We start from the raw sequence: 21,698 nt of genomic DNA, 5'->3' as shown, positions 1-21,698 counted from the left end.
TGGTGAGGTGTTCCGGGCACGTCCCACCGGGAGGAGGCCTCAGGGAAGACCCAGGACACGCTGGAGGGACTATGTCTCTCGGCTGGCCTGGGAATACCTTGGGATTCCCCCGGAGGAGCTGGAAGAAGTGGGTGGGGAGAGGGAAGTCTGGGCCTCCCTTCTGAAGCTGCTGCTTCAGAAGGGAGGCCCGACCTCGGATAAGCGGAAGAAAATGGATGGATGGATGGTACACTTAATGATATTAGTGATTAGGCAATGAATTCAGCGAGTACTTTTACTTTTAATACTTAAGTATTTTTAAAAGCCAGTACTTTTTTACTTTTACTTAAGTAAAATGTTAATGTGGTACTTTGACTTTTACTTAAGTACATTTTTGTCTGTGTATTTGTACTTTTACTTAAGTAAATTTTTTGAGTACTTTCTCCACCACTGGTGACAACATACACGTAAGTCACATTACTGCTTGGATTTTACGGCGCCACCTTAAGTCCCTGAACTTCACATTTTAACGGACAAAAGCGCAACGCGACTTGGATGTAACGAGTAACGCGACACTTTTGTAGAAATGTAGTGAAGTAGAAAGTACAAATACTTACAGTAAAATGTAGTGGAGAAAAAGTAGAAAGCATCCATTACTAAATATACTTAAGTAAAGTACAGATACACGAAAATTGTACTTAAGTACAGTAACGAAGTACTTGTACAGTAACGAAGTACTTCGTTACTTCCCACCACTGCCCATTACCAATGCAATTCGCCAGTTCGGCGCTAAGAAACTTACCATAAACTGCCTGTGCTGTAAAACCAACCATCTTCCACTGAGAAGAAAGAAGTGCCAATCCGAACAAGGTGGCTGTTAATGTTAATTCAATATATTTGGAAACATGACCAACATTTTTAAAACTACAAGCAGACTACAATTCTATAACAGTGCAGAAAATCAACATCAACTTTCATTACTTCTCTTTCTGTTTGCTGATTGGCCGTAAATTTACTTAAAGTCTAAAATTTAGAGAGTCAAGTGAAAAAAAAGCCTAAACTGAAAAGGCCATATACTTAGCAATACAAAATCTCTGCCAAGTAAAATTGTCTCCTAGTTATTTCCTACTCTTTGTTCATGGGAGTTTGAGTATCTTTTTCTTAAATTTGTGTTCTGGCGAGTAATCTCCAAGGAAGTTTTACATAATGTGATACAAATTGGAGTGAAAGGGAAAATTCACAGAGCTGTAAACACACCATTGCTCCAAAATGGAACATTATAATCAACCCCCAAAGTGACTCCTGCTAAACTTTGGCCTACTTTGGAATACTGTCACTTCTGTGCTGCTGCTGCTGTGGAATTTCTGTCTTTTTATGACAGTGGGACCTGGAGGAAAAGATACAGGGGAAGTAGCACAAGAAGAGAGGAAGAGTGACCTGGGAGAGAAGGAGGGGATTTCAGGAGAGATTAAAGTCAAAGCTAGCCTTTGTGAGCTCACTGAGATGAGTGCAGCGCAAAAGACACACAGCCAAGTTGACAGGCCAGACCGTACATGGGCATCACAACACGAATACGCTTACATGATCATCAGAAACACACAAAAGCAGGATGACTGATGTATTTACTTAGAAACCTGGACTCCAACATTCACTGAAGTAAGAAAAAGAAAAGTCAATAGATGCTGTAGAAACCCTGGAGAGATAGAGAAGAGATACCTGTGTCTGTTCCTCTGTGCACATCAATTGAGCACTTCCTGCTAATGTTACACACACACGCACGCACACACACACACACTCTCTCCCTCTCTCTCTCTGTGCCCCACTCCATGAAAAACACTTACTTCTGCTCCAATGTACAGAGATCACAGTCAAAAGGGGAAATGGTGGGAAAACAAAGGCAGGGAAAGAGAAATTACATTGGAGGATCTCTCTCTCTTCGTTTCTGCTCAGTACTTGTTCCACAAAACTGTCAGAGCTGAGGAACTTCACTCATGCATGGGCACACAAAAACAGACAAACATCATCCAGAGCTTTGATGACCCCCTCGTCTTTCACGGGATCAGAGAAAATTTTTTAAAAAGAGACACGACAGCCACATAGTTACAGGTTTGTGTTTCAGTAACTGAGAACATGGGGTGGCTTGGCAGAGACGAGCAAAGCGAATGTGAGTGGGTGTGGCGGGTTCGATGAGCAGAGGCACAGCCATAGATACGGTAACTATGTGAACAGAGCCTGAAGACACATCAAGGTGTCAGTAGCCAATCAGATCGCCGGGCTAGAGTTCAGTCAACACAGGACCGCATAGAACAGATCCTCTCTGAAGCTGACCTCAGGGGTCAGTGGTCAAAAATTCATGCATGCTCTTCATTTGTTAGTGGTTGCAGTTAAATCAGTGACTCATCCTGGTTCAAAACCATGCATGAGTGGGCTTTTGTTTTGTGGTATAAAACGTACCAACGTGCGGCAGTGCAGGTTTACCGACACAATCAGTCTGACTCTGAAGTCTTTGACTCATTCAGGATAGTGAATTGGCACATTTGGAGATACCATCTGGCATCATAAGCTTTCCCTCTCAGTCTGGCTGTGGACCTAGCTCCCCTCCCGGGTTGATGTCTTTCGTACACATATTGTACCTTAACGCATGCAAAGCAGGCTGTGCTGGATCTTCGTTCTAGCACACAAACACACACTTTCTCCCAAGGGATTACACATTCAGTCCGCCGCCCAAACACCCACACACACACACGCAGACATGCCATCTTCTCTGTGAGAGCCACTACTACGTCCTGTGGCCATATCAGTGCCTGTTGGCTATTAATGGACAATCACCATGGTAACCAGTGTCGTGTCATGAGTAGCAGGTCACCTGGAAGTCTGCCATTTCCCCTTTTTTATTCCCTCAGAGGACAGACAAGACAAGGGGATGTTGAAAAAAAAATTAAATGGAAAGGATTAGCAGGATGGTAAATGTGAGCAGAAAGGCAGCTCTTGAAGATTGGACCCCAGAGTGCCGATTGCTTCGGCACTCTAGGGTGACACTTGGCACAGATCTGGCCAACAAAGTCTAATTTGATGGGTACAACCTGCCGCTAGCAAGTGCAAACGTAAATGAGGGTGCTCAGGACCATGCATTAACACTGTCATCTTGTTTCATGAGTGAATGTGAATGCATTACATTTTATACCAATATAATAATTTAATAAAAATCTTTTCAATTCATGTCATTTTTGCATTAGGGCTCAATTTGCATTTGAATGAACATTAATATCCACCTTTACTCCCCCTTCTCTTCTTTTTAATCCTGCAGCACTCCCTCCTCGGCTCTTATTTTTGCAGTTTTTTTTTTCTTTCTCCTTCAGATTCCTCACCTTCCACCCCGCTGCCCACAGACCCCAACGCTTCCCCCGCCTTACCCTGGCCAACGCCAGAGCTCAGTGGAAACGGTGGCAGAGAGGCTGGGAAGTACTGCTGCCTGTGCGGAGCCTGGTTCAACAACCCTCTAATGGCCCAGCAGCACTACGAGGGGAAGAAACATCGCCGAAATGCTGCCAGGGCCCGCCTGCTGGAACAGCTAGCAGGCAGTCTGGATGCCACAGAGAGCACAGGTCAGCCTCCGGAGTCCCCACTCAACTTGTTGACAACCGTGGCTTGTGAGGGTGTCACAATGAACAAGGTTAAGTGAGTGATCATATCCTTAGTGTGGGTGGTGAAATGTTCAAACTGTGCACTTGTAAATGTCGTGTACATTTCACATAAGTCACATTGGTATAAGTATCACCAGGTATTTTAGTCAACATTCGCAACAGTTACTTTGAAAAATACCCACACACCAAATTTACAGTTTGACTAATTGAGAGACATTTAATTCAATTTTGTTACCCAGGCATTTCTGAATTACTTAACTAATGTAATAATCTTTAAATCTGTATAGTATTGTGTAGGTTCATCATTTCGATAGTCATTAAACTATGAGGCAGTGTTGTAGTACTCGAGATCGGTCTTGGTCTCGAGACCATTATTTGATGGTCTCGGTCTCATCTCGGACTCGACCGCATTTGGTCTCGGTCTTGTCTCGGTCTCGGGCGCTGAGGACTCGGCATTTTATTTCAAGACCAGTCGAGACCGCAACTGTGAAAATATCACTGAACATGCAGCATACTGTTCAGTTTATTTGATAACATCTTTGTTTTCAGTGGATGCAAAACGCACCGATTAAAATCCAAGCAATTACATGACTTGCCAATTACGTGTTTATGTTACTCCCCCCCCCCTCGCCTTTCACTCGCATGCGGCGCTCCAAGACAAGCACAATGGTTTTCTCCCAGCGGCAGAATATCTGTCTAATAGTCAGTAATATAATAGCGCTGCATAAATCATCAGAAATCCGATGGCCACAGCTAACTCAGCAGCGCTTCGCTTTCACAGACAGTGGGGACTACGTCTAACTTTTTTCGTCACTTAGAAAAGTATCTCAAAGAGAGGTAAGCTCCGTTGACGTGATGTTAGCAAAGCTAGATGTATAGAGACACATAAGCATTGTGATGAAAACAGTTGTCACTCACTGCGCTGAATTATTGTGCGGAGATGTTGACTGACTTGTCGCACATATGAGACAACGCTGTGTCCAAAAGTCTGCAATGTAGTGATGCGACATTCAGGAGCAGTACGATTCTGATGCACGGGTCTTTACTTATTTGATAGGACTGGAGTGTCACTGAGAGCCTATCAGATACGCTGTCAGAATAGCATACATCAGAGGTTTCCAAACTGTGGGGCGAGGGGGCGCGGCGCCATTGCAGGGGGGCACGGGAAGCCGTTTGGATGAAAAAGAAAAACAAAAAAACATGAACGCTGTGTGCGCTGGGTTTTTACCGTAGAACGGCCAACTCTCTGTTATTCCTCTGTCAATTTGATACATTAGGGGCTTCCACACTTCCCATATCTGTGTCCTCTGTCACTTTTATCAGCAGTTAAAACTGTTTAATCCGTTGTTAACATGTGGTAATCTGTTTTTCCGAGCCGCCTTTAAACGCAACATGAGCGCTAAGACGCTGGGTTTACACCTGTGCGGACCTACTGCTGCTGTGCGGAGTTGCACAGGTGTGTTAGAATCATGGCAGCAAAATGCAAAGAACTTTTCACAGTTTTCCCCCCAAACTAACAGACTGTTTAGTAAAGCTGCTTGATGCAGGTAAAGTTAGCTAAAAGATGACTAGCTAGCTAATATCAATACATCACCTTAAGCTTGTTAACAAGTAGCTTATAGGCTAAGTTGTTGTCTATGTTCAGCTACATAGATTCATTTTGCCCACCAAAAAGTCGCCCCCCCCTCAAAAACACATTGTTCAACCACACAACTATTTGTGCGGGGGTTGGGGGTGGGCAGAAAATGTTTGGAAACCACTGGGGGGGTACAGGACAAAAAGTTTGGGAACCACTGGCATACATGTATCTACTTCTTGCTTGTTGCTCCTTGGTCAGTGTTCATAGTTGAGCGTCAGGGCATTGCCTCAATTGCTATGTTTAATGGTGCAGACAGTGGTGGTTTCTGACATGAGCAACATGGGCAAACACCCAGGGCGTTATCTTTTTAGGGATGGCACGAGACCACCGCGGATCAAAGCACAGAGATGGAAGCAAAGCAGAACAAAGAGTTTGTTAAATTTAATATTGGTTAAATTTGTTAAGTATTTAATATATATGTGTTTTTATGGGAATATGGATCTTTCAGATCAATTTGAGAAGTAATTTTGATGATATTTTACATTTTATTGTGTCATGTAGCACAGGGCGCTGGTCTTGGTCTTGACTCGGTCTCGACTTCCCTCGGTCTTGGTCTTGACTTGGTCTCGGACCCTAAAAGTCTTGGTCTTGTCTCGGTCTCGATACACTCTGGTCTTGGTTTTGTCTTGGTCTCGGGTTAGGTGGTCTTGACCACAACACTGCTATGAGGTGTATTCTGAGCTCAGAGTATAAAACAACTTTTACAGTAACAAATAAAATACAGTGGTCTCAATACAACCACAAACATTGATGTATTAGGAAATCGGAAACATTTCTCTACTTTAACATAAAAAATAATTTATTTTGTTGAAGTAGCAAAAGGTTTCAGATTGTGCACACATCCTTTTGCACACCTCCTAAATGTTAATCACTGTTTTCACACCATTCAGCAGGAATCACACGTAAACTGGAGTTGTTTTCCCGTCTTTCTCTATAAAAACATATAACTATATGAAGCCCAGTACAAACATCATAAGCTTTGTTGATGACCAGAGCAACCAAGTGATTTAAGAATAGTGGACCTACAATATATGTGTCTGTGTGTGTTTTGATTACCTGTAGCATTAATGCATTTAAATAAACCCCTCCAGTCTGAAGGCTTTTACCTTTTACACCATGGAGTCTGTTCTCTGGTAGTAGATTACAGGGACAATTTTGTCTCAGGGTTTCCCACACAAAACGTGCACAGGCCAAGCAAGCGAAGAGGCATTTATACCTGGTGTGGTAAAAAGAGCCTTTATAGAGTGGTCATATAAATGCCAGTACATGTGAACCTGCTCTGCAAAAGCACCTTACTTCCTAATAAGGTGAGGTGGACGACCAGGCACCGCGACAGCGCACAAGGCCAGTTTAACATCAACAATAAACCGAGCTTTAGCCTGGGATACGAGATCGAGTTCTCCACAGTAGCTAAGGGGAACATATATTTATCTTTCATGCTTAGTTTGAGGAATGGTGATAAGGCAGAGAATCATAAAACATGAAACTCAAATAAACATCTGAGCAGGGTAACTGCAGAACGATCAAGGTGCCAAAAATAGACAACATTTAATCAAGGGAGAAGAATCAAAATTCAAAATCTACTAAAAACCAGATGGAAAAGGAACAGCTATAAACCCATAGAGTACAACATTTTAAATGAACATATATTAGTCCATAGAAATATTTCCCACTCTTTATATAACTGTGAATCCCTCCTCAACTTTGACCTGATATCTTATTAATTCTGTCTGCTACAGTCTAGCTTTCCAGATCAGTTGTCAGGGTTCACAGTCTGCTCAGATTGTAGCGCAGCTTCTACACTTGTTAGTGCTGTATTTTTATGTGTGTAAAACCCAATGGGTTTTCTGTTGCCATAGCATATCCTAGCTGCTAAAACACCTCATAGTGGAGCAGGATTTTTCAGCTACAAAAGACGATATCAAAATATATGCAAAAACTTTAACCAAGGAAATTCACACTTTATATTTGTGACAAAATTACAAATATAAAGGACACTAGAATGTACTTTGCTTACTTTAGTAGAAAATTGCAATGATGCCAAGTCCTAGCTTTTAATTTTCACATTTAAAAGCTAGGACTTTTCAGTCCATCTCCTATGCAGATTCAGGCTGAAGGATAGCAAGAAGAAGCAAGGCTGTCCTTAATTGAGAAGTCATAATAACAAATGTTTGGCACGAAGACGCCATCTAACATCGTCCTACTCCACTTGCAAGTTTGGCGCACTTATGGCGCACATTGCACAGCCTCTACAAGCAAATGCTGATTCTCTAAGAGCTTGAGCTGCGCTGATTGCTCTGTGCTCCAGGTGCCATGACACAAACCATCATCTCAAGAAGCCAATCATATTAAAAGCATGAGTCATGTTGCCGCCTACAGTGGCTCAGAGGCTTTAAAAGTGTCGTGTTAGATATCGTCCGCAATCCACACACTGTGACCCAGATCCCACAAACTGAGCTTTTTTTTTTACATAATTTTGACAAAAGCATTTAAATGTATGCAGTTAAAAATATTTAACAGACACCTTTTTGAAAAATATTATATTTGTTGAATTTAAGAAAAGCTCTTCCTTCACGGCCATTAAAATGTCTTCGTTATAACCTGAGATGACATTCTATGATGTGTGAGTTTATTCATATTTTATGATATTTACAGAGTAGAATGAAAGTGAAATGTTGTTTTGTATATTTTACTGATAAAAATCCAAGGTGTGTGTTTGTATTCAGCCTCCTTGCAGAATGAATCGCCTTCTCTTTATATTACAGCTGCAAATCTTGGAGTATATTTTACCCATTCTTCATCGTAAAGTAGCTTAACCTCAGTCAAATTAAATTGAGACGTTCTGTAAACATTAGTTTACAGTTATTGCCACAGGTTTATGTTTATGTCTAGGCCACTCTAATGCATAAATCTCACTTGATCTCAAGAAGGCGTTCCTAGCTGCAGTCACCGAGAGACGCTGTCCCACAGCCTTTACATTAATCATGAAGGTGTGCTTCTTTTAATAAAGCACGCCTTCATTAAATGAAGAACACATTATCAGGCCTCTGTGGAACCATGACCTCCTGCAAAGGTAATTCAGTTGTGTCGAAGTAGGGGTGCATTCAGGACAGTGGCCCCTGAAAACCACGGTTAGAAATTCCTGGTCTAAATCTTTACTTTTTTTCTTCAACTTTATTTTTAGACTCTTTGTTGCTTCAAACATTTTTTTTTTCTTTAAGTAAAGTGTAATTAGCGCCACAGATCACCCCTGATAAGCTTCTTTGCACTGCTGAAGAAAATTATACCCACAACATAATCCTGTCTGCTGCTCTGATTAATTCTGTTTGGTGTTCAGTCATCTAAGAGTAAAAAGAGCAACTACAAACCTAACGTGACATGGTCAGTCACTCCCACTGACAGGCCCAGTTCTCTGAGAAGTTCAAAACTTGAGGTTTGTTTTGTTGCCAAACCTGTTTGTTATGTTCCTTGGTCTACTTGATGTTCTTTGCTGCCTAATGTGCTGCAAAACCTGAGGATTTCACAGAACAGCTGCATTTATACTGACATTAAATTACACACAGGTGGACTTTATTTTTTAGGTTCTTCAAGATCATTTGTCACATAATATTTCATTCAAATAGCACATGGGCTGGTTATAAGGCCATGTACTTTTTAAAAGCTTTTTATCAATAAAACATTTTGAAGCTGAATGTATTTTACAACAATGTATGAATTGGCACTGTTCTAAATCCCTGTCAAATATATTAAAGTTTGTGGGTGTTACATAAAAAAATGCGGAAAAAAAAACCAACTTGATCTGCCATCAGTCAGGTACTTTTTTCTCATTTATTTTAATACAAAACCATTGCATGACTCTTACTGACTGAAAACAGTGTCCAGCGTTGGCACAGTTTTCACTTTTGATTGGCTTTTATTATCACTTGTCCTCCTTTTCCTCTTTCCAGTCCATTTTCTCCCATCCTTCCTGCTGCTATGCTCGTTCCCCGATGCCTGTTGCTTGTTCCTGTGCTTTTTTTGGTGTTTAAATGTGTCCACTTGCGTCACAAGGAGTTCAGATTTGGCGTCACATCTCCTCTGTCGTCCTCATTAGCGCTCTGCAAGGTGTGGTGAATTATATACGTAATATTCTTCCCCTCTACTCACTGTGACTACAGAGTTTGCCTGCTGTTTTATGCTTGTATCCCGATGATAGTACATTCTCGTGCTTTCATTAGTCTTTCCTATCCCATCTACCCAGTAGCTAAACTTATCACAAAATAGCGTTATATTTACATGAGCACCATTTGTTTCTCGAAGACATTTCCAGTAGATAACGAAGGAGGCGCTGTGGGTGTGGCCTCACTCAGCTGAATCTTAACATAAATCACAACAGAGTAGAAACCCCTTAAGAAGGCCCTGTTCTTTGTCTTTGTGGCTCTCTGGAGATTCAGCAGGGAACTGGAAGCAGTGAGATAAGCATCTGGGATTGGAGAGCACGTGTGTGAGCGAATGCTTGCGTGGGTCCATGCGTGAACGATTCAGTTCAGAAGCTGAAAGAATGTGGCCTGTAATTGATGGCTGTGTCTCAGTTGTGAGGCGGAGATGACCTCCTGTCCAGGAGATAGCGCTCCCTGACATAGCTGCACATCACTTTCATAGATATCCACAATCAATTCCGGGCTTTGTAGATAAATGTGTTTATCATTGAGTCCAGATCAATAAAATGCCTAACCCTTACAACAGCTATAGGAAATGGCTTGTTTAAATAAGTTTTTATATAGATTTCTCAATAAATTGTCTTGACAACTGTTTGAGATTACCATAACCAGAAGAGATGGCTCTAAATAACAGAGCTCTGAAGTTCGTATTAGCTCTATGCTCATTAGTCTAAACCCTAAGCACCAGCAGGCAGTCATTTCAAAAACATGACATAGCGTTAATTTTGTTAAATATTTTGATGACAAAGTCGATTACGACCAGCCCATATTTGCCACGCTGCTTTTTTTCTCTATCATAATGTCCCAATCTATGTGATTTCTGATCTCGGTAACTGAGAACTGTCTCATTGTTTGAGTTTAAAGGAAGGTCACAAGTTCATTCAGTTCACACAATTTACTAATGGAAAGCAAAGTTTTAATGCATAATATTGTAATCAACCAAATAGTGCAACTAAGCAGTTTTATTCCGATTGCACTACCACAAACATTGATTTTGCAATGAGAACTGCTATTCAGTATATTGCACAGCTCTCATTTATATCAAAATAGCAGAAATACATAAGTAAATTATAAGTCAACAGCATCTTTTTGAATGTTCCCCCTAAACCTCAGAGGTGAATGATAAAAGACATTGCTCTAATGGACATTCATTTAGGTTGCTAACAAGAAATTATAACAACTGCTGGCTAAAGGGATCAAAATTATTTGAAGTTTAAATGCTATGTTTTTTTAGAGTTGAAAGAATACCATTGTTTATTTTTTTAGGAAATCTTGAATAAGACAGACAAACATAATCAACTGTTTGCATTTAAATGATGTGTAATACAATCATTTTAATATTGTTAATGTGCAAAGTGTTTTGCACTGAAACATGTCTTAATGTTGACTTGAAGTGGAAAACACAGTTAAACTAAAACGCAAACATCAGTTTAGGCAAGTTTCAATCACGCCTTTTATTCCTTTATGGCTCCTGTTCCGTCCTCTCGGAAACAGATGGTGTTTCCAATTTCTGCCACATTTCCTGCAAAATTAATTAGGCTCTCCTGAAGTCCTTGAAATGTTGCTGGTGAAATTCCACTTGGACTCAGACAGCTTCAGACTCAACGTTCAACTGTTTTCTGCTGTGATGTGTATGTCGCATTCCTTGGAGACAAACAGTCAGGCCTATGCATACTGTTAGCTTTGATTGCATCTCAGAGGATTTCTTTTGAATCTGCTTCATTTTTAGTCTTGAACAGTGCATGCCCCACTCATGGTGTGTCACAGGATTTTAGGGCTATGGGATGGGGAAAGCTTCATAAATCTGCATCCAAGCCAGCGGCACATAAAAAAAAAAAAGAATCGCAATTATAAATTTGTTGCGAGATTTTTAACTTTTACTTGCATTTCTAAGTATGTTCTAACTTTACATTAAATAGAAAGGGAAATGATTAAAAAAAGAAAAACAAAAAACAAATAGGGTTTGTAATCATGGTTGTGCACCTTTGTTTTTCATAATCTGCTCACTGGTTAATTGTCCCTCTCTGCTTGATTTAGTGTAATTTAACAAACTGTACTCACCATAAACAAGATTTCATAATTGTCAGTGTTAAATGGTACCATAAATCCTTCTGAGACACATAAAAGGAGTTGGACTAAGAGCTTGGCAGAGCATTTAAATGGACTAAGCCACAAATATTGTGCCCCTGAAGAGAGCAATAATGCTGTGAGACCTGAATCAAAAATGTTCAGTTGTGTGTGACATGTAATATTTAAAGGCAGAAAACAGAAGCAAGGACTTGTCAAGATTCCTCTGCAGCAATGGCCTCGTAATGAGCATACAGTGTGTTTCTAAATGTTAACATAAAATCCGGTTCGTTTGCAAGCAGCATTAATGCATCTGCAAACAAGGAATGGCTGCAGTGCTAGAAGGCTTTGCACATTAAACGACAGTCACAACTCCACACCCACTGCCTTTGCTGATCGCACCCTCTCTTTTCACGCCCTCCCTGGCCTATCTTCTTGTGTAATTAACAAGGCTTAAAACACCCGCACAAATACTGCTCCCGCTGACAAAAAACAGCTAAATTCTTAAGCCTGAGCTGCATGCTGTCATGCACACTTTCCTTGCATGTAATTAACATGGATTAGGTCTTTTGCCAGAAACTTATGCCAGAACCAAAAACACAAAGCGTCTGCTCTTGAGTGTACATTAATGTCTGTGTGTGTGTGTGTGTGTGTGTGTGTGTGTGTGTGTGTGTGTGTGTGTGTGTGTGTGTGTGTGTGTGTTTGGGTTCAGACCACTGGCGCCGACACAAAGCGGCAGCATATTGCACATCAGTGCTACTCGGCCACACACTGGGGAGGTGACATCAATCAGGCTAAAAGCAGGGAAGCTGACATTATCTGTCCACATACACACGTGCGCTCATAACACACTTAGTCTTATGTAGAAGAACAGAAATCTTTGTGTAATCCTTTCAGCACTATAGATTTATCGAACTAAGAAGAGCAGAATTGGGCATTGTTTTCTTTTCAGGGTTATTTTCCAATAAGCAAATAGGAATTTAACAATATGAAATTTGTGTTTCATGATTATCGTGTGCAAAAATAATAGTAGCAGCAACAGCAGAGTAGTTCTCAGTGCCACCATCAAACGCTGAAAGGCTGCTGTATTACATCTGTTTTTAATTCAAATAAAACTGGAAAAATGTCTTAGTGTGAATAAATGCAAACGTAATTCTGCAAAAGCATTTTAGACTTTCTTTTGAAAAATTATATTAATTTCAGCTAAATATAGCATTTCTATTTGGCTTTCTTTGTGCCTACATCTCCAATTTATATTCCCTGCCTTCTGCTTGCTTCTTTGGCGATGTAACTTAGAGATTAAACACATGTACTTAAATGATGATTTCAAGTTAAATTATGCTGATCATCAGAAATGTTATCATATGAATATTTTCCCTTTTTTATTTGCACACACAGATTCAGCAATCAGCTTTAAAAAGCTGCAAAATATCAGCAAGTTAATCTACGACGGTGCTTACTTCAGGCTACTAATTTGCTCTGGGCTTTTCTTTTTTTCTTTTTTTTTAATGACTGTATGTCCTTAATCACCCCTGTCACAGACGGAGTGACTCCTGAGGCAACACGAAGTGGATATGCTACATTATGCAGCTCCCACCCAGTCTGAATGACCTCACATTGCTCTCAACTGTGTTACAACTTCATTTCCCAATATAGTTCTTTAGCAATTACTGCCTCCAAAGGTCAGAAGGTGACAGAATACACAGACTAGTCATAAATCTCAAAGACAGTAATGACAGTGGAGAAAAGGGCACCCACACACAAGCAAACACATCCAACTTCTTTTGCAGCACAAACTGAACGATAATCGTACACATTCACAAAAAAATATACTCCAAAAATAAAAATGAAGCTCTATAAAGCCTGAGGGCCATAGACTGGTAGATTTAAAGTATCAAGGATTATGACCTCTGATCCATTGATGTTCCTGATTATACAACATGTTAGAAAACATTAATAGCCCTTCATTGTATCTCTGACCGAGATTACAGAGCCAATTATGTCACGCTGTTGATCGCCCCATCCTCCTTGACACAGAGAGCATTTCCTCGGCTCCCTCTGCCCTCACAAAAGGCAGACATTTTTAGAATCGGTGCTGCCATGCCAACAACTCATTATGTGTCTACTCTTCTTTATCTGTATATGCATCTTACTTTTCTCTGGAAATTTTCCTCACTTCTGCTAAGCCCCTTCCTCTCTCTCCCCCCCATCCTGCCTCCAAATGTTGCTTCGCCCCGCTCTGCCTCTATCTCCACACTCATCTATTTTTGGGGTGCTCATCCCGACCACCTGCAAACCCTCTAATTAGTTAACATCTGTGTCTGAAGCGTGCATTCACTGCTACAATGTCAAATGTTCATTTACGCACATCTTTTCGCAGTGGAAGGCAACACAATTAGCTGCTCGGTTCTCTCTGTTCGGTGTCCTGATTCTTGTGTTGAACCCCGCTCCAATTTCCAGTTTGGAAGAGACACCCCGACTCACACCCACACACACACACACACATTGTTGCTAGACAGTCAGAGGCATTGATTTAAGGATCTTAAACTGTAACTGGTTTTCTGCTAATGATTTGTCTAATCAAATGCTTTTGCAGATGCACTTTAATTAACAAAATGACTTTCCAAAGCTGAGAGTAACAGGATCTTATTTAGTGTCCGTTGAGAATTGTATTGTTGCCCACGTTGTCCTCGTTCCAGCATGTTTGTAGTGCAGCTCATAGGGACGGTGGTTTGAATTCTACATATCCAAACTTCTCTCCCCAGTAACCTGTGCGAATACCTGGTTGTGTTTGCTTCTCTCCAGGGCTGCGCAGTAGTTACTCTTGCAGCGTCTGCAGTGTGGTCCTTAACTCCATCGAACAGTACCATGCACACCTCCAGGGCTCCAAGCACCAGAACAAGTGAGTAGAACTGTTGGATGTTCACACAAGTTCATCGCAATAAATTAGAATTATTAGCAACAGGTGGATATATTTTAGCTATTTATTTTGAAATAAATGTTCTTTTAGATGTGTGTAGGAATGTAGATGGACCGGTTAACAAAGAGGTTCAACTACCTAACGAGAAACGTTAGGTAGTTGATTATATATATATATATTATATATATATAATCTGGAGACACCACATCAAAGTGATGTCAGATATTTTTGTACAACATTTTCTTCAAAGTTGTTTCGTCTTTTTCCTGCCGGATGGAGTTTAACGTTGTTTAGCAGTGTGGAAAGACTCCATGAATGACAAATGAAGGATGAGTGCCGAGCTCAAGAGCTGTACTGCCATTGTAACCTACAAAATGGAAAAATACTTTATATCCACCAGCAAAATATAATCTGGAACAGAACGATTGTATTGCTTACATTTACCATGAGATAGCTGTGAGTGTGGTTGCAGGCTGTGTTGTGATGCATGGGTGAATGCATCGATGTATTCAAAGCAGTGAAATTAACATCAGTGTTTTGCCAGATATAAATAAAATGCCATAGGGTGATTTGGCTTTCTATTCATGTTTTCTTTTGTTTTACAGTTAAGGAATCAGACTTTTGTTTTTTCCTTTTTTTTTTTTAAATTGCTCAACCTTCAACTTTCCTCTCCGGCGAGTGCAATTCAAACACGTTTGAGGAGAAAAAAATAAAACTACTTCAAAATAAACTGTTAAAGAGAAATAACATGATCGTTCTTTAACAATGATGTTTAGTTAGTCTGTGTTTTTATCACCATTAAAATACGACTGCCCACGTGGCATCGATGTCTCACGTCAAGATGTTGGCATAACATTTTGTCAGCTGCTTTATGTACTTGTAAGGAGCTGCTGTTAATTGGAAGAGATTGCTTAAGATTATACCTTGACGTGAGAACAAAGATTAAGTTCTGGACACCAAACAGACTTTCACACTGAGCTGTGGATAAAAAGTAGTGAGTAAACTCACAGAAAGAGGGATTTTTCTGAAGTATCATAACTCTACACAGGAAGAATATTGTGGTAAAAGACGACTGTTCATAACTCTCTTGTGTCAGTTTTACTGTCGCAGGCTGCAGACACTAAAAGAGTCATGTTTATGACAAAGGGAACATAAGCAAGACTAATTGACAGCATCCACCGCAGACACCAAGAGACAGATGAGACGAGAGACGCAGGGAGAGGGAAAGAGTCATCAGGTTTGAGATGACGGGTTTCAGAGATAGCAAGAGGCCACAATAAAATTAAGAAATGTCTCTATAGTGTTGTTTCTTTTTCACAGAGAGAGGCAGAATGTATTGTAGAAAGGACACTGCAAAGATAATAAAGAGAGAGTGAAACAGAACTGCAGTTAACAATAAATCTTCTAGACTGGGCAAAAAGTTAGAGCTGGAGATATAGAGGAGATTTGGAGTGGACGACGAGGTTAACCCAGCACTGCTGACAGGTGCAGAGCTTTAGGATGGAAAGGATGGATAGGCTAGAGACAGATAAGAATAAATGAGGAAGACTTACAGGGGGACACAGGGCTTTTGTTTTTACTGCCCTCACACCAGTCAGAATAAGAAATGGTTACAAAAGGTTCAAGAGAAGTAGAAGGTACATTTTCTGACTCGCTGAGTTTTTGATGACACCTCAACATTGCGGCATTGAGGACAGGAGGAGGGTTGCTGAGGATGATATCTTCCACACACACACACAGAAGTTTGTATTTCTACTCACATTAGGACTTTGTATTGACTTCCAATCATTTTAGTGACTGCAGTTATGCCTAACCCAGACCCTAACCTAAACTCAAATCACACCTTCATCCTAAATCTAACCCAAAAACAGCACTTCGCCTTATGGGACCTGAGCTTTGGGTCACATTAAGACCAGTTGTCCCGACAATGTAGTTTCTGTTTGGAAAATGGTTCTTACAATGCGTTAAATGAAAGGTCACATACACACGCGCATGCACAAACACAAATGTGGAGCATGACAAGAATTTCAGCTAGTTAAAACTGTTGCGGCATTTCCACAGTTAATTGAATTAAGTCCATTACATGTCAAACTGAAAAACCTCAAAGCACAGGATGTTTTTAGTGCAGCCACTCTGACACATTGCAGGCGTTGAGCGACTGAACACAACTGATTCTGAAACCTGAAGCCTGGCCAGCTCTGTTGCACTGCGGTATCGATCCTCTGGGTAACAGAGAACAAGACTAAAGGTTCCACCTCATCAGCCTCACTTCCTCTATTCACCTAGTCACTTAGGTGAAACACAACACTGCACCAAAAATCTGTGTTTGACAACAGTTTAGGATGAGCCTCATCTCCCATCGTTCCCATGCCAACTGGCATCTTATTCTATCCTTTATTGTCCATGGGATGATATAATAAAACTTAAAGGTGCATTTTGACAATGCAAACAAGATGTTTTCCAAAAACAACCTGAGAGGGTCCCTCACACTGAATAAATGTTATTGATTCAGCATCTACGATTGTTCCACGACAGCAGAATCCAGAATGCAATTAAATAGGCTGGATCAGACTAATACAGCATGAATATCAGTTCTACAGCTTTATGTCTGCAACATAAGAAACTTGTATTATTTTTTTTTTGCTCCTGACGTTGAATTGAACAAGATGTATGAAAGCAAAAGCAAAACCATTTAAGATACAACTGACATATGATTGTCTTCATCTGTTTGGTGCGGGGGTGTCCCTTTTTCTTATGCTGCCTTGGACAAATGCCCATATGACCCACATGGAAAACTGCCACTGATGACTGGTTTAAATCTCATAAAGTGGCTTTGAGCTGACTGTTTTTTTGGGGGGTTATTTTTTTTATCTCTTGGGTTTTCTGATTTATGAAAATCTAGGACATTTAATATGAGTCACTGGTTTAATTTCTGTTTGCAAACAAAAATGCTAATTAGTCTTGATGAATGTTGTATAATTTAAAGTAAACAGCAAAAAAATGAAGTGTGTAAGGGTTTAAGATGGAAGACAGTTAAAATACAGTACTGTAAAAATTCAACTAGCAACAAAAATTCACAAATCCCTGATTAAAGAATACCGCCCTGTCGAGATCATTTCTGCAGGTAGCTGTCATTTGGCCTCTTGTTTTGTAGTTGAAATTACTCAGATAAAGTTGAGCAGTAGCTCCAGAAAACTTTGACCCTGAAAAAGATTACTGCAGTGGAAACAAATCTGGATAGTCTCTAAGAATTATCTTTATACATGAAAGTGGCTATATGGGCAGTTCTTTTTATATGTTGCGATTCTTTATTTCTTGGACAATATTTCGATCAGGTCAAAGATTTAGGCCTTCCTAAGTCTTTGGGAGCATATGCATGTTTGTGTTGTATATGAGTTCTTTCATACTAAGCACGAGCTTTGGTTTGTGTAAGGAGCTTTCTGGATGAGATGAAAGCGTGGCTGGCAGCGGCAGAGGATTAGCTTCCACTGAAGAAACGTCCATGAAAAGTGTGAGTCCGTGTGTGCGCGCGTGTGAGCGTGTGTGTTTTGTGTGGTGATTGGCATTAGGAATCCATCATCCTAAAACAAAAACAGATTTCTCTATCACATAAACAGCTGGACTCCTCAGTCTACCAGCTTCTCTGTCTTATCTAAGCCGGCCATCTGCTTCACAGGCAGCCGCAGGTCACTGGAAGCACTGCACACTCCACAGTTGGTCCAAACTGGCTACTGTAATTGGACCTGTAAAGGATAACAGCAGTCATTATGACATGATAAACTGGCAGAAATTTTTTTTACAGTTTACACTGTGTGGTGATTAAGCTCATGCACTTAGCTGGCCAGCAGACAAACAACACAACTGAATCAGGCACATGAACTAGAAAACACAATATAAGTCTCCAACTGAAGCCCTCCTAAAATCGAATAACTTAATTGCTAAAGTGAAAATGAGACAATGAGAAGGATAGGCCCCCAGCCAGCAGGAGTTGAAACATGTTTTAGCTTTGCTGTTGTATAAAAATTAAGTATTTTAATTGTAGCATGGTATAAACTACTGTCAGGTAGAATTATCTATAATATTGTCTAAAAAAATGTTTTCTAGTTTCAGCAAGAATATAATTTAGCAGAAAACTGACATGCTATTTTATTTTATAGCAACAAATTCCAAAAAGAACCCTAAATATAAAGTGACATGCACATCCACCATTGTTAGATTTAAAAAATATGTACACTGGGAAATGTTTAAGCCATTTCTTATTTCTTTATACACCTTTGGAGTATCTAGGCTTTCACATGACATTTAGAAGCCTAAATACATTGTATATAAAGTAGAGATGTGCCGATCACGTTTTTCCTCCCGATTCTGATTCCGATCACCCATGAGGGCCGATCACCGATACCGATCACATAATTTTTCTTTTTTTAATCATAAGCACTACCGGTTATATTATGTGGAAAAAGGAACCATAAATTCACCTTAATTTAGACAAAAACTTGTTTTTAATAACTTTTTCCAAGAAAAAAAACAAAACAGGCCTTGTGCAAATTGTACTGCTATCGGTAATACTATCTTTAACAGACTGATAACATATGAAGGCTCTGAAGAGGCTAAATAATGCAAAGAGCCAAAATAAAACCTCTCAACATTGCCTAAAAGTTCAAATATAAAACTTAACATTCAAAGGCAAATACAGGTTCCATTACAATAAAGAGCCACCTTAAGCCACCTGAGTTACTGAATGAAAACTTCCTGATAGCATGGCGGCTAGCTGATTTCTGCTATTTCTGATTGGCTGTTTCTGACTGAGCGGACTAATAATACAGAACAGGGAGGAGATCGATTATTTTTTCAGAGATTATCTGTCTCATGTTAGGACAGGGAAAGTTTTAATACATATGTAAAATGTATTTTAAGTTATATGCTGCAGCTTTAAGCAGAGGTTTGGTGTGAGAGTCACTACCAGGTGGAGCAGAAGCGGCGCTCAGTCTGTGAAATATTACTACCTGTAGTGCGTAGCAGTGGTTCAACAGCGAGAACAGAACCAGCGCCTTACTCCGCAGCTCGAAGACTTAAATAATTTTGCGGGTTATTTGTTTAGCTTTCTTACCGTCATGCTAATCCGTGTGTTTGTAGCTGCGCTGTAGATTTGTAGATCGCTCCATATGTCTTTTTTTACTGCAGTGAGCCTCGACGTAGCCAAACTCCTCATGTATGGCATTGTTATTATCCCATATTAGATTCGTTGTGTTGATGCATTTTGACGTGCTTCACCCCACGTGCTTCAATTTTCCGCCGCAACATGCAAACTTCCCCATTCACTCAGTGCGTTATAGTTCCACATGGCTTAGGATTTGTTGTTGCGCGTTTGCGCAGTGTGAAGGAAAGAGGAGACCAGCTGCATAGGCAGGCTGCGAAATGAGATGCAGGTGATCGGTTTGTGTGATCGGCAACAAGAGACCGTGATCGGCGATCACCGATCATACACTTTTTCACGGAAATCGGCCGATTATGATCGGTGGCCGATCGATCGGCACACCTCTAGTATAAAGAGATAAGTGGAGTTTAAAGTGGTCTAAAGCAGTCGATAGTTCATCAGACTTTCTGGTGCTGCATTAGAGTTTTTCTTTTGACAGAATGAATGAAGAAAGTGTGAAAGCAAACAGACCTTCAGATAGCCTGGGAAAATATTGCTCAAAACAACTTTAAATAACTTTCACAGGTTACAAGAAAGCTCTGTGAAAAGCAAACTTTTTTTCACTTTTCCTCAGTACAAAGGTAAAATATAAGTTGTTTTGCAATTTTTAGATAAATACCTTTGTAAGATGATCAATATAGAACTGAAAATCTTGTTTTTATTATCCTTGTCTCTTTACAGCAAGTTTTCTGCTGATTCATTCCTTCTGCTTTAAAAATTGGTCTCTTTGTTTCTGCAGTTCCCCCTGTTTAACAACAAGTAATAATTGATTTAAAGTCATATAATCTATAATAAATGGGTAATTTACTATGGGTAACTTCTACCAAGTTGGACCCTCTTCTGCCATGAAACTGCCTTTTCCTTCATAACACATTCCTCAAAGGATTTGGTCAAATAATCTATCTATGGTTATCTAGACATGATTTGTGTTATGATATGTTTCTACCATATGGTAAATATGGTCTGTCAAACTGCATTTTGCAGCCAAGTTAAAATTAAGACAGTCCTGTTGTGTATTGGCAATGAAAAAAAATTCACTTTTGACCTTTTGGATGTAAAATGTCATCATTTCATTCCCTGTCCAAGTAGACATATGTCTCCAAGTTGAAGACATTCCCTCAAGGTGTTCCTGAAATGTCACATTCACAAGAATGGAGAAAATCTAGGTCACAGTAACTTTGACTTTTAAACTTTTACAACTAACTTCAAATGAGTCTTTTTTCTGATTCCAACTGAACAGATGTGCCAATTTTGAAGACGTTTCTTAAAGGTGTTTTTTTCTGACCTCTTTTAACTGAAAAGGACTGCAGACTCACAATCTAGATACATAGAGGTAATACAATATTTCAGATCACATCAATTATCACTTAAAGGTTAAATATAGCTAAAAAAATACAACCACATTCATGCACATATAGGTAGTAATACAGATGTAGACGCACAGACGCAGATGCTGAGGGTAGCTGTGATGTTAAGCTTACGTGATGACCATGACTCAGTCTCTTCCCTTAAGCTACTGCTGCCTCTCGACCATTTACCTGGCAGAGAAATCAGACTCCAAATAAAGTTTTTACAGGAACAATAAATTAGACTGTTACTAAAAGTAGAATCAAGTCAGCTAAAGTAGGACAACACTCAACCGGGGGATAGTCACTAAGTTACAAAAGATTTCAGTGAGTCTGGTGGCATCTTGCCTTTCATAAATAATAAAAAGCACACTGTCTGTTTGCAGTAGATATTGACCAGTATTGTTTCTGTGGCACAAATAGGCTTTTAGAAGAGATGTGTTTTAGAGCTATTCAGAATTCGATTGAAATTGAGATATTAATAATTAGAGGGAATCATTGATGCAAGCAAAGAGCAGCCAGATTATGAGTTAATTATTCAGTTTTCTGATCATTTGTTTTCTTAGAATATTAATAGATGTTTTTTTTATTATAGCAAAATAATTATGGCATGAAAAGTAGCATGTTTGACTCAAAGTAGCCACTATGTAATTACCTGAGTAAGAATAAAAAGTATTCTGTATGAAACTAATACTTAAAATAGGCAG

At 39.8% G+C, this 21,698-nt stretch overlaps 1 protein-coding gene across 1 annotated transcript in view; it reads left to right on the top strand.

Annotated features, from left to right (window-relative positions):
• LOC103476895 (zinc finger matrin-type protein 4) overlaps nucleotides 1-21,698 on the top strand; it is a 68,136-nt gene that overhangs the window by 37,363 nt on the left and 9,075 nt on the right. Inside the window, exons 5-6 of the mRNA XM_008429624.2 lie at nucleotides 3,339-3,584; nucleotides 14,334-14,430. Of these exons, the coding sequence (XP_008427846.1) occupies nucleotides 3,339-3,584; nucleotides 14,334-14,430 (343 nt within the window). The remainder of the gene's footprint in view (nucleotides 1-3,338; nucleotides 3,585-14,333; nucleotides 14,431-21,698) is intronic.

This window comes from Poecilia reticulata, linkage group LG15 (genome assembly GCF_000633615.1).
Source record: "Poecilia reticulata strain Guanapo linkage group LG15, Guppy_female_1.0+MT, whole genome shotgun sequence".
Taxonomy (NCBI): Eukaryota; Metazoa; Chordata; class Actinopteri; order Cyprinodontiformes; family Poeciliidae; genus Poecilia; species Poecilia reticulata.
Note: the sequence above shows the minus strand (reverse complement) of the source record. Positions and strands in the feature narration are given on the sequence as shown.